The following is a 13,340-nucleotide window of genomic DNA, read 5'->3' as shown; positions in this document are numbered from 1 at the left end:
CTCCGGCCGTGGTTAATGTTTATTGTGGAATTTCTAACCACCCCTAGAACAGTACTTCGTTAAAGTAAGCCGAAAACCACCGAATAACAGGCTCAACTCTAAGTACCCGCCAAGAATCTCACCACTAAGCCACTCCTATTCCATCCCACATAGTGCTTTGTTCAACTTGGAACATTGCTCTACCCCGTGGTTGAGTTGGTTATGCACCCTCCCTGATCTAGTACCGTAACCATTGTGCTAATGATTTAGCCCCAGCCGCCTGCTGACATGTAAGAAACACGCGAATACACCTTGTGCTTTAGAGAGTTAACCAAGCTCTCAAGACTACAACATGCTTTGCCTGGATACCCCCTTGCATCCAAGAGTTAGGAAAGGTCTTTTAGAAATATGCCGTGGGACCTTCATTGAGAAAGGTTATGTATGCTCGAGAACGCTAGGCTCACCTTTTCAATTTGTTCACCACTCCCGGGCATAATGTGCCACCCTTGTTCAATCATTGAGCACGCTTCAATACTAAAGCGGCCCACAGACGATCAATATTATTGCACAATATTTTGGGTTGAGCAATTTAATTGATCGTGTGTAGACGATATTGAAAGTTTGTGCAATACATTTCATGATTGACGAAAAGTTGAAAATATATTGTACAACATGGAAAATATTGCACCATCTGTTGGCATTATTGCGCAATACCAGTCAGTTTGTGAAGTATCAACAAGTGGTACAGTTCGCATGCTCGTGGTTGCACAAAATATTGCACAAACTTCAATATCAGTAGAGGAAAAACGCCGGTTCTGGGACCGCCTCACGCCTCACTCATGGGATCTGACGGGGTTCGGTNGGGTCCGCCTAAGAGACGAGAATATCAAAAAGCCATTTAATTCTACTAAAACATCAATATTTGATGATTTCGTTAAAGCTTTTTTTACCTATCAATTGTTATTGATACTGCCAGGCTTTCGACCTATTTTAAGGCCATCGTCAGGACAAAACAATATTCAAGATGTTTTGGTAAACCCTCGGGACTAAGTAGATATTGAAATAAATTTGAAATCATCTAGTAAAAACATAATTATATAATTTGAAGAGCAATAGAAGATTGTTTTATGATTAATTAACAGAACGCTGAACGCAAAATCTACCAATTTTAATGTTAAATTATCGTTATGATTTGGTCGAATAGTAATAAATTGATCGTTATCCTGTCGGGGAAAGGTTTGAACGTTTCGCTATTTGGCTCCGGAAGAGGATTAAAACAAAACTTTTTGTACAATGGGCGTCAAAACAAAGGGCCAGGCTTCTACCCGAAAACCCTCTTCTCTCATACACTGCCGATTAAATCCACCCTGGAGCGGAATAATAAAAACATGGTATTTGAATTTGTTTCCGGGCCCTTCCCCCTTTCTTCCACATCTCCATGAAGGTACTGCATGTAATGAAAAGAGTTCTTCCGCCAGATTTTTCATTTTGAGTGTATCTTTTATTAGGGGATGAAATAAGTATTTAAAATCGGGCCTTTCAGAATAAATTTAAACGTCGATTTCTTACTTAATAATTCATTTCAAAAATAACAAAAATTGCCCATTGGCTATAATTTTATTCATTTCTCATAATAATTTTGTGGTCAGAATGTATATTAATAATGCACAAGTTGAATAATGTGTTTTTGAAATTAAAATAAATAAATGAAATTAGAGGGAATTAGTTAAAAACAATAATATATTAAATTGTGACAATATGATTACCGCTGTGGTTTCGACCCTGTTTTCCGATACTTTCCGTCTAGAAAATTGAATAAGAGATTTAGATCTGCTAATGCGGCTTGGAATAGTTAGTCGACGGTAATGGACTAAAGATTTATTGGATTAACTGGCCGCCTTGCTACCCGACCGAATCCCGACTTTGCCACCACACCCTAATGGGCCCATTTTCTCTAATTTCTTATGTTCTTTTTCAGGATGAAGATGAGCAAAGTGGGAAACCAGACCAACTCGCAAGACCCCCAGGCCGTCAATTCGCGTGTATTCGTCGGCAACTTGAACACTTTTCAATGCAGCAAAACTGACGTGGAACGGATGTTCCAGAGGTACGGCAGACTTGTGGGTAGGTATTGTTAATTTCTCACCTGCCATTGTTTCAGACTTAATACTCCTGGAAATGTTACAAAACTTTAGTTCTTAACAACACATTTAATTATATTTATGCGTTTTCGTGTCGCTTTTATACCGTTTTTTCAAAATACCGCATGATAAAATATTAATACACTTTTGGTTTATACACTAGGAGGTACAATAAGCAACACGTGTTCGGCCGAAAAGATACTTGTATATTAACTTCTAAAAAGAAGTCTAGGAAGGTTCACTTTTTTAGGGCAGTGTTGCCAAAATGGTCGCCACACTACCTCCCTTCCTAAAAGAAAGAAACAAAACAAAACACAAAATATTAACTTATGAAACGTTGACAACAAAATAAAATTTAATAAGCTACGTACAAAAGGCACAATGCCCATTTTTTAATTTACATGTATTATAATTGAAACATAATCATATAGGTATGTACAGTTAAAAACCAATCTGATCAAGGAAACGCTTTGGAAAGTGCACTCTCCGACCCGATCGTGTCATCAGGTTGCCCTCTTCCAAGGTTGTATGTTTGTTCATTTCATCTTCTTCCTTGTCTGTCTCGTTGATGTTCTTCTGGTTTTCATTTCTGCTTGTTGAATCCTGCGGACCTGATGAACTTGAAGTCCGCTGTTGCCCAGACGTTGCGTCCACAAAAGCCGGTTTAATGCGATCGATTCTCTTAGAAACTCCATTCATGCTGATGTAGAAAAATTTTTGATATTTGTTTTTGACTTCGAAGGGTCCGTCGAAAGGTGGTTCTAAGGGTGGTCTCACGGTGTTTTCGGACGAACGCATGGCTGGCAGAGCTGAGCCCCGGATGTACAAAAGGTTTTTGCTTAGCATGTAGTGATGTTGGAGATGGACGCAGCTTACGCATGATGTCTTGTAGCTGTTGAGCGAAATTATTAGGTGCGTGAGTGTCAGCATCATGAAAAAATTCTCCTGGGAGCCTAAGATTGCACCCATAGACCAATTGTGATGGAGTAGCTTGAAAATCTTCTTTAAACACGCACCTCATTCCTAGTAACACCCAGGGCAAAGCATCGATTCATGATATCGATGACTGTAGGTGGCTTGTCAGTGCTGCTTTTATTGTTCGGTGGTGACGTTCTTGTAAACCATTCGACTGAGGATGATATGCTGTAGTGTTGGACGAAGAAATGCCGAGTAAACGCTTTAAAGAAATGAATAACTCACTTTGGAATTGACGACCTAAGTCTGTTGTCAATTTATAAGGAATACCAAACCTTGCCGTCCAACCCGAAATGAAAGCTTTGCTTACCGATTCCGCTTACGAAATCGTCGGGGTCACCAATTTGGTTTAAACACTAGGAGGTACAATAAGCACCACGTGTTCGGTCGAAAAGATACTTGTTTATTAACTTCTAAAAAGCAGTCTAGGAAGGTTCACTTTTTTAAGGCCAAAATGGTCTCCACACACTCAAAGACAAAAAAACTGGACACTCGCATTTTGTTGTATATTTCAAGGCATTGAAAGGCAAAAAGTGGCCACCGTTAATATTTTTAACTATCTATTAGACAATCCTTCATTGATTATCAACAATATTTAGCCCGTTTTAAAGAATTAGAGGTAAATAAAAGACAGATAAAATTTCCCACTTATGTTCACAATCGGACATTGCAAATAAATATTTTAATAATCGATCTCTTCTTTGTTGGTTTTTCTGTAAAGCCTCTTTCTTACGTTCCCGAGGTCAAACAGTTGTAGTAGCGATGTGCTCGACCTCGACATCCACTGCGCATGAAAAAATAAGCTACTATAGGCCATTGAGGCCATGCCGGTTCAATTTTGGGCAATGTATTGGACCATCTCTTGGGCCAGTGTGTGGAGCAAAGGCCATGGTCATGGTGCCCATCTTGGTGACCAATTGGGCCCATAGTGTAGGGGCTGTGAAAGGATGACTCCATCATCCTATTACCTACCAGATAGTACATACTGTAGCCCACCAGCTGCTTGCTGCCACTTGCCAATATATATATTTGGATTTGGATTTATATAGACTATACAATGACAATTCCAGCTGCTGCTATTTACAGTAAACTGCTGGCAGTCTCATCCGTCCAGCCAACAAGGTTGTGCTCGCGGAGTGGGGGTGCTGTCAACAGCTAAGTCAATTTAGCACCCAACGCAAGCAGTTCAAAACCTATTCGTACTCACTTTTATTTCTAAATATATTCACTCGTATTTACGTACCATTCATTCAATTGTGTACTGGAGTATGAGATATATCTCCATCACCCTTTAAATTATACAACTGACCTAATTGAGGGTAGATGGGGTACTCGATATTACGTCATCGACCGTCTCAAATTACACATTTACGCTAATAAATACATTCACTTTCAACACAACATTTACACATATAGTAGAACTAATTGAGGATCGATGTAGTAGTATTACACAAATAGACTAGTTCGAATAATTTAATATTGTGCTTTATCATAACATTCAAGTATTTATGACTTTCCTATAACCGCAAGTACTTTCAACTCTATGCGTATAATTTCTTAAATTCACTAATTTCGTGGTCCGCTTGACCAATTAATATCTTAAAATTAATTAAGGTTTTTAGTTGAGATAAAAAAGTCAATGGCATGGGCGGGATTCGAACCCTAATTTGAAAAAAGGAGGGAAAACTCAAAAGGTGGGGTTGAGATAGGAAGTTGATGTCCGAGTGGAGCGAGGTCACGATAGCTCAAGTGGTAGAGCAGCGGCGTATTGAGCCGAAGATCGTGGGTTCGAATCCCGCTCGTGCCATTGACTTTTTTATCTCAACTAAAAACCTTTCTATGTGTATAAATCATTTAATTAGGCTTCTGCATATATCTCAAAATCCATGGCTTTTCCACTATTCCGGTCAAAATTGTGTCCTGTGATGTGTACATGGTCAGACAACGCAGTACCATCCTTATCTGGCTTTCTTGTTCCCGATTTGTGCCTAGATAGAGTGAACTGATCTTCACTGAACGGCAAAGTTGGGACTGTCTAGATTCAAAGAAATTTGCAACCATTTATTAAAAACTTTATTATATCAACTTGTAAACAACATTACTATAGTTTTAGATTAGTTAGATGATGACTTTAAAACAGGTGGATAATTCAATAATTCAATTTGTTCTTTCATCCAGATCATACCGAGATTCTGGATCTCGGCATTCCAGGGTATTCGTGAATTACCATTAATTTTCTAGAGGGAATTTTGTAATAGTACAATAATATATTTTTTCGATTAGTTGATTGTGTGCGAAATAAGTTTACGTTTATTTAAAAGAAGAAACGTTTTTACCTGCTTCAAAACGGCCGAGTATTATTTTTCACGTAATGACAATTTATTGTGATTAAACGGTAATGAAACTCAGTTGCCTAATTTTCCGAATTTGCGACGAATGTGTAATTATAATTACAAGCAAATAAATAACAAGGAAATATAGCGCAAATGTTAACGAGCGAAATGTCCAGAAATTAAAGCCATTGACTATATAGGGGACGAGTTGTGCTTTAGCCCCCTGGGGACTCTGTTGAGGTGTACGCTGTCATGTTATCTTGCCAATTTATAAATTAGCCAATAGTGCTATGAATAAATGCCTACGCGTCGGTATTTCTCGGGCTTTAGTCCGTTAGTTCCACTTTGTGCGCTTTGTATCTTTCAAAATGAAAAATTCATTTTTATTAAATTATTGTATTGATTATCAATTGATAAGGTAACATATATCGTCTCAGAAGAAAGAGATTGTTAAAATCGCCTATAAACGATATTAATGCAAAAGATTGAACGTAGATTCTGGTGAGAGTGGGACAAAGACATGTCTCTTTTTTTGTTGGTGTTGCTGCATTAGCTATTAAGTGATTATTAACGTTTTATGACTTAATGTTGTAATAAAGTTTTTTCTGAAGGCAGTAATGTTGGATTAGCGTTCGTAGTTTACGTGAACAGATCTCTGGAAACGGTTCGACAATTTCGTTTGGGCGGTTTTGTTCCAATAATCAAGCCGAGGGATTAGCAGTAGTCAAAACCTGGAGAGAGATATGGACTCCTGATCGCTGACAATCCCACATTAAATTATTCGTTCTTCACTGTCAGCAAGGTAACAATAGATGTCCTAAAGAATCCAAAATATAACGACCAACTAATTGAAGAATTGTGGAGATGGTAAGACTTGGAGGTCATGTGTCTTTTTTTGGGTAAAAGCTCACGTAGGAATATCCTGAAATGAGAAAGCTGTTCAAGAAGCAAAAGATGCATCAATGACGAGAAAACAGATTCAACATTCAGAAGCCTCCCAAAATTATTTTTTAAAGCGATACTAAATGAAACCGCAATGAAGGAATGGAGATTAACTCAACCATGGAGGACATGGAAGGTTCTTGGCTTATCTCCATCGGTTTGAGACTATCAGTATCGGCGTCATGTCAATGCGAGACCACAGCCACCATAAGGTGGCCATTCACGATCACTCCAAATGGAACCGCGCCAAGCCGTACAGCTCCATTTGGAGTGCCTGAAATTTGAGGGGCATTCACGACCGCTCCACAGGCAGTCGCTCCGAACGTTAACCAGTGAATTACCTTCTCAAAACGGATGACGATTTCTTTTGCTACTCTTCTGTTTATTTACATATTAAAAGCAAAAAATCGAAGAGAAAATGGTGTAAGAGAGGCTCCCGAACAGAAGCCGTAATACCCACATCAATTTGATGAAAGAAATTTCCCTTGAACCCGCTGATTAGAGGAACTATTTAAGGATGGATGAAGCGTCTTATTTATTCATTATATTCTATTGACCAAATTACTTATTTCAATTATTTAATCGGTTTTGTAAGGTTTTGGTTGAAATGAAAAGCTAGTGCCACGAGCGGGTTCTGAATCCATGGCCTTCGGCTAAATACGCCGCTGCTCTACCACTTGAGCTCCTCTCCGACACCAAAAATGGCAAAAAAAGAGAAAATTCGAAAGGTTGTAGGTTGAGATGGGGAGTTGGTGCCCGAGTGGATCGAAGTCAGGTTAGCTCAAGTGGTTAGCTCAGCGGCGTATTTAGCCGAATGTCGTAGATTCGAATCCCCTTGTGACACTATTTTTTCATTTCAACCAAAACCTTACAAAAAAAAAGATTAACGTCTTATTTATATTTACTCCAGCTTGTTACCCCCTTGATTAGAAAACAAAAGACAGTCATGAGAAAAATCATCACTACATGAAAGGTTGGCAACCACATTTGGAATGCTAGGAGCGATCGTGAATGGCCACCTTTATATTCAACACTTACTGGAACATACGTATGGCCGTCGGGCAAAAAATTGGCAGATTTTATGAAGCATTTTTCGAGGAAGGACTACTTAAAATTTTTCTCAATTTCATCAAAAATTTATAAATATTAAATTTTCTAATAATAATTCCTCAGTTAAAAATGATTCCATCTTGTCACTATTAAAACGGTATTTAATTAAAAAAATTGTATATTAATATCTAATTAATAATTAATATATCATGTTGAACATGGCCACTTACTGGGTCTGTCTTCACTCGCGGTTTTTTTGTTTGAGATATTCAAACGCATTTCGGCGTCATCTTCAGTGAGGAATTCCAGTTAAGTGGCCAGTGCCCATTCAACATGAGTTCACCGACTCGCGGACCAAAACCAATCTTCTGCATGTAATGTATACAATATGGAACATGTAGAAAATAATTAATGAAAAACAGGGTTAATATTGTCTTAGAGTAAAACAAAATTTAGCTAGTTTGTTAAAAGGTTAGTGGGAAATACCGTGAGTTTAGTGATAGGGAGTTTAGATTGGCGCCAAATGAAACAGTGTTGCCAATATACGGGCAAAAATAGAGCAGGAACCTCACCCTTTTCTACATTATAATAGAAAACTAACTAACAAATAATTAATAAGAATAAATTACAATTAATTAAAATTTTTAGTTGAGATGAAAAAAAGCTAATGGTACGAGCGGGATTCGAACCCACGATCTTTGGCTAGATACGCCGCTGCTCTACCACTTGAGCTATCGTGACCTCGATCCACTCGGACATCAACTTCCTATCTGAACCCCACCTGGTGAGTTTTCCCTCCTTTTTGCCATTTTCAAGAGCAGCGGCGTATCTTCCAATCCCGCTCGTGCCATTAGCATTTTTTCATCTCAACTAAAAACCTTAATTTATTGTAATGTATTAATTGATCAAGCGGACCACGAAATTAGTGAATTTAATGAATTAAATCAAGTACACTTCACTAAAGCTCTCAGTGGCCATTTCATTTGTCGTCGAGAATCCAATCCGATTACACGACATTTGAAAAATGGCAAAAAGGAGGGAAAACTCATAAGGTAGGGTTGAGATAAGAAGTTGATGTCCGAGTGGAGCGAGGTCACGATAGCTCAAGTGGTAGAGCAGCGGCGTATCTAGCCAAAGATCGTGGGTTCGAATCCCGCTCGTGCCATTAGCTTTTTTTCATCTCAACTAAAAACCTTAATTAATTGTAATGTATTAATTGGTCAAGCGGACCACGAAATTAGTGAATTTAATAAGAATAAAATTCATAATTTAAATCTATTTTCGTTTATGGGCACATTTATATTCATGTATTTATTTTTTCAAAAATCTCTGACTTCACCTTGAGTTTTCATTTCATTAAAGTTTTCATTTTATTTAATGTATTTTACATTTATACCTTTTTTATTAATACATAAATGTTTGTTTATTCTTTAATTTCACATGAAATTTAAATTTACTTTTTAAAAAATCTTGTTTACTGGAAATTCATCTGTTTTATTATTGATAGTTCATAATCTTGTTTCTCTTAACACTACGCACTATTGCATTTTAAATTATATTTGTTTATAAAATCTTCTTACGTGTTCATTTTGCATGCTGAAAAAATCTGTATTTCTAGGAAAAATGGATCGGTAAAAACATTGTTTCAATGTATTTATGAGCCGGAGAATGTATTGGAGGGGGGATGATTTCCTACGTATAAGGGTCGGTTCTAAGATAAAAAATTGAGTAGGGTCCGCCAAATCACGCCACCATATCAAAAAGGAAAGGCAGTTCACACGTGTAGATCGCACTGCTTTCCACGTGATGCCGAGGATGCCGGTTTGAATTTTTTACGAAACCCCCATTTTTATCTCAACGCCTCGTTTGTAAATCAACGCGATATTTTCTCCTGAACCGCAGCTTTAAATAATAAGAGACGGTACGAAGAAAAAATTTCATCCCGCGAAGCGTCGAATCCGTTCAATTAATCTTGATTCCAGTATGGGAGTATGTCCATCCTGTGTGCTTTACGATTCAATCCCGTTACAAATTGGATTCGGACATTTTTGTGTTTAGACCTTCGACACATTCAATTACTTCCTGTTTCCTAGTTCAAAGCATTAATCCTTATTAATTCTTCTCCTGTTTAATTTCATTTGCTATTTCAGGGAAATATTTCAAAGCGATATTTTCGGTCATGGCGAATGTTGTTGTGTCTTTTTAGCGAGCCAAAAACGAGCCTTGTGTTAACCCTGTTAATTCTTTTAAATTACTGCTTACATTATTTGATCTACGGCGGACCCTACTACGATAACATTGCACAATACTTTCAGTGAATGATATTTTGATGGATATTTTTGGTATACGGACGCTACAAGACATAGACTAAAAGATATTGCACAATATTAATCTTACACGGTGCAATGTTTAAATATGGTGCTATAAAAATTAAACTTGCTCAAACATTTGTTCAACCATTGAGCAAACTTCAATACTCACACTAAACGGTAAAAAAATATTGCGCAATATTAACTCTAAAAGCTGCTGTGAATAAATATGGTGCTATTAAAATTAAACTTGCTCAAACATTTGTTCAACCATTGGGCAAACTTCAATACTCACACTAAACGGTAAAAAATATTGCGCAATATTAACCCTAAAAGCTGCTGTGAATAAATATGGTGCTATTAAAATTAAACTTGCTCAAACATTTGTTCAACCATTGGGCAAACTTCAATACTCACACTAAACGGTAAAAAATATTGCGCAATATTAACCCTAAAAGCTGCTGTGAATAAATATCGTGCTATTAAAATTAAACTCGCTCAAAATTTTGTTCAACCATTGAGCAAACTTCAATACTCACACTAAACGGTAAAAAATATTGCGCAATATTAACCCTAAAAGCTGCTGTGAATAAATATGGTGCTATTAAAATTAAACTTGCTCAAACATTTGTTCAATCATTGAGCAAACTTCAAGACTAAGACTAAGCAAACATCAATATCCCCACTAAACGGTAAAAAATATTGCGCAATATTAACCCTAAAAGCTGCTGTGAATAAATATGGTGCTATTAAAATTAAACTTGCTCAAACATTTGTTCAATCATTGAGCAAACTTCAAGACTAAGACTAAGCAAACATCAATATCCCCACTAAACGGTAACAATATTAACCGTACACAGTGCAATGAATAAATATGGTGCTATGAAAATTAAATTCGCTTACTTTTGTTCAGTCATTGAGCAAACTTTAATACTCACTGTAAACGGTAAAAAATATTTCACAGTACTAACCCTAACCGCTGCTGTGAATAAATATCGAGCTAATAAAATTACATTCGCTTAATCTTCTGGTCTATCATTGAGCAAACTTCAGTACTTACACTAAACGGTAAAAATATTGCACAATATTAACGGTACATAGTGCAATGAATAAATATGGTGCTATAAAAATTAAATTTACTCAAACATTTGTTCAATAATTGAGCACACTTTAATACTCACACTAAACGGTAAAAAATATTGCACAATATTAAACCTACACGGTGCAATGTTTAAATATGGTGTTATTAAAATTAAATGCGCTCAAACCTTGGTTCAATCGAGTAGAAATGTATGGTGATTAGTGACCGTTAATCGATATTTATTTATAAATGGTGGGATGCGGTCTGGTGTGATGTAGGTTTCAGATAAAAGTATAAAAGTATAAAGAAAATGTTTTTCTGAAACCTACATCCTACCAGACCGCATCTCACGATTTATAAATAAACTTGGTTCAATCATTGAGCTCACTTCAACACTAACACTAAACGGTAAAAAATATTGCGCAATATTAAGCCTAAACGCTGCTGTGAATAAATATGTTGCTATAAAAATTAAACTTCCTCAAACATTTATTCAATCATTGAGCAACTTCAATACTAACACTACACGGTCAAAAACTTGCGCAATATTAACCCTAAACTCACTATTTTTTGTGGTCCGCTTGACCAATTAATAACATTCAATTAATTAAGGTTTTAAGTTGAGATAAAAAAATGGCAAAAAGGAGGGAAAATTTAAAAAGGTGGGGTTGAGATGGGAAGTTAGTGTCCCAGTGGATCGAGGTCACGATAGCTCAAGTGGGAGAGCAGCGGCGTATCAAGCCGAAGGTCGTGGGCTCGAATCCCGCTCGAGCCATTTATTTTTTTTAATCTCAACTTAAAACCTTAATTAACTGAATATTATCCCTAAACGTTACTGTGAACAAATATGGTCCTAAAATGGCTAAAAATTGCACAATTTGTAATATTGTGCAATATAATTGTTCGTCTAGGGCCCGCCTAAGGGAGTGGGAGTTATGCTAGTTGTTAGCTCTAAAGAAATAGTCCTTTGTTTTTATTTGTTCTTACCAATAAGTACAAGGAAAGGAATATTTCACTATATTCTACATTTTCTAATAATCCAAAGATGAATATAACTAATCGAATTGAAGTGTAAAACTGTCAGTTAGGTTAAGAACATAAGTTGAAAAATTTGTTATTTGCAATTTTAAATATATTTTCAAAAATAGGAAATTTAGCCAATATTTTTTAACTACTCTATCTCAATATCCTCATCCATAGTTAGTATGTTTTTCAACTCAAATTTGGATAAATTATATTTTTGTATGATTACTCATATTCAAACAAGTTCAGATAATGTGGCAGGGTTACATTGGACCCTACTTGTTTAATATTCGCCGGTACATGGATGACTTTGGCGTCCAAGTCACTAGCCTTTCTTATCCACAGCTTATTTTCTTATCCGATGCCCTCCTCAAAATCCAGGAACCATCTTAAAAGAGGTCTTCCTAATGATTTCTTGTCACCCCTTTATCATAAGCCCTCCATGGTCCTTAGAAATGGCTCTCCTCTAGGTTAGGAATGAAGAGCCAACCATCTTATTATAGACAAAACTATCTGGTTACGAATGCAATGAGTTTTGATACTTTTTAAGATGACAAGGAATGTAAATTAAATAATAAATGGAAGAGAAAATAAGGCGACCAGGTCTGAAGTCGGCGAAAAGCCGAAACGTTTCTGATAGGCCAAAAATGATCGTTAATGACCAAATAAACCGTAATCTGGAAATATTCTCCTTTCTATTTAACGCTTTGCAAAAGTTTTCCGGGACTTCCTTCTCTTAATTAATTGTATCTCTACGAATAAAGGACTGGCTATTCAGATACATTTAGAGAAAATGACGAGGGGAAAGGGACAGGGTTGCCTTTGGGCTTGAAGTAGGAAATCAATTGAGGCCGTAGGAGAAAGTCATCGCACAGGGCGCCTACACAGTGGGAAAACTCTAAGAAAGACTATAGACAATATTTCACCCAGCCCACTCGCGGCGGAGTAAGGAAAGCGTGAGGAAACTTTTCCCATCAGAGACGACTGTGTGCTCGTAGGGTCGCTGAGTATTGGAAAGAGGCCGGAGGGAAAGCTAATGTTCTCACACCGGCATTATGCTCACGATTCAAAGTCCTCGCACGGCCTCGCCTCTCTCTAAACCGCCTCATACCTTCGACGGTACGGTTTCACTTTAACAAAGATGTCAAATATTCTTAAACCAGATTTACCCATAATCTATTGGAAAAATGTTTAAAGGTTCATCAATTTAACGAGGTACTTGGAAAAATGTATGGAAAATAAAGATAATTATTTATTAAAAACGCTGAAAGACACCTGTTGAATTTGTCGAACGCTTTTATTTGATCAATGGGACTAAACAAATCTTGATCGAAGAAATATTTTCATTTTGAGTAATAGAGCAAGAATCTAGGCGAAGCGCAATAAGTTATATAAATATATTGGGCTGGTGCAAAAATAATGCGGGTAATTAGGGTTTTTAGTTGAGATAAAAAGTCAATGGCACGAGCGAGATTCGAACCCACGATCTTCGGCTTGATACGCCGCT

General features: G+C 36.9%; 1 protein-coding gene across 1 annotated transcript in view; it reads left to right on the top strand.

Moving 5' to 3' along the window:
- The window catches only part of LOC112127314 (heterogeneous nuclear ribonucleoprotein C-like), a 322,966-nt gene that overhangs the window by 157,950 nt on the left and 151,676 nt on the right, over positions 1-13,340 (top strand). Inside the window, exon 2 of the mRNA XM_024228036.1 lies at positions 1,958-2,103. Coding sequence (XP_024083804.1) covers positions 1,959-2,103 — 145 coding nt within the window. The 5' untranslated portion in view covers position 1,958. The remainder of the gene's footprint in view (positions 1-1,957; positions 2,104-13,340) is intronic.

Source organism: Cimex lectularius, unplaced genomic scaffold (assembly GCF_000648675.2).
Source record: "Cimex lectularius strain Harlan isolate CLEC.00 unplaced genomic scaffold, Clec_2.1 scaffold215, whole genome shotgun sequence".
Lineage (NCBI taxonomy): Eukaryota > Metazoa > Arthropoda > Insecta > Hemiptera > Cimicidae > Cimex > Cimex lectularius.
Note: the sequence above shows the minus strand (reverse complement) of the source record. Positions and strands in the feature narration are given on the sequence as shown.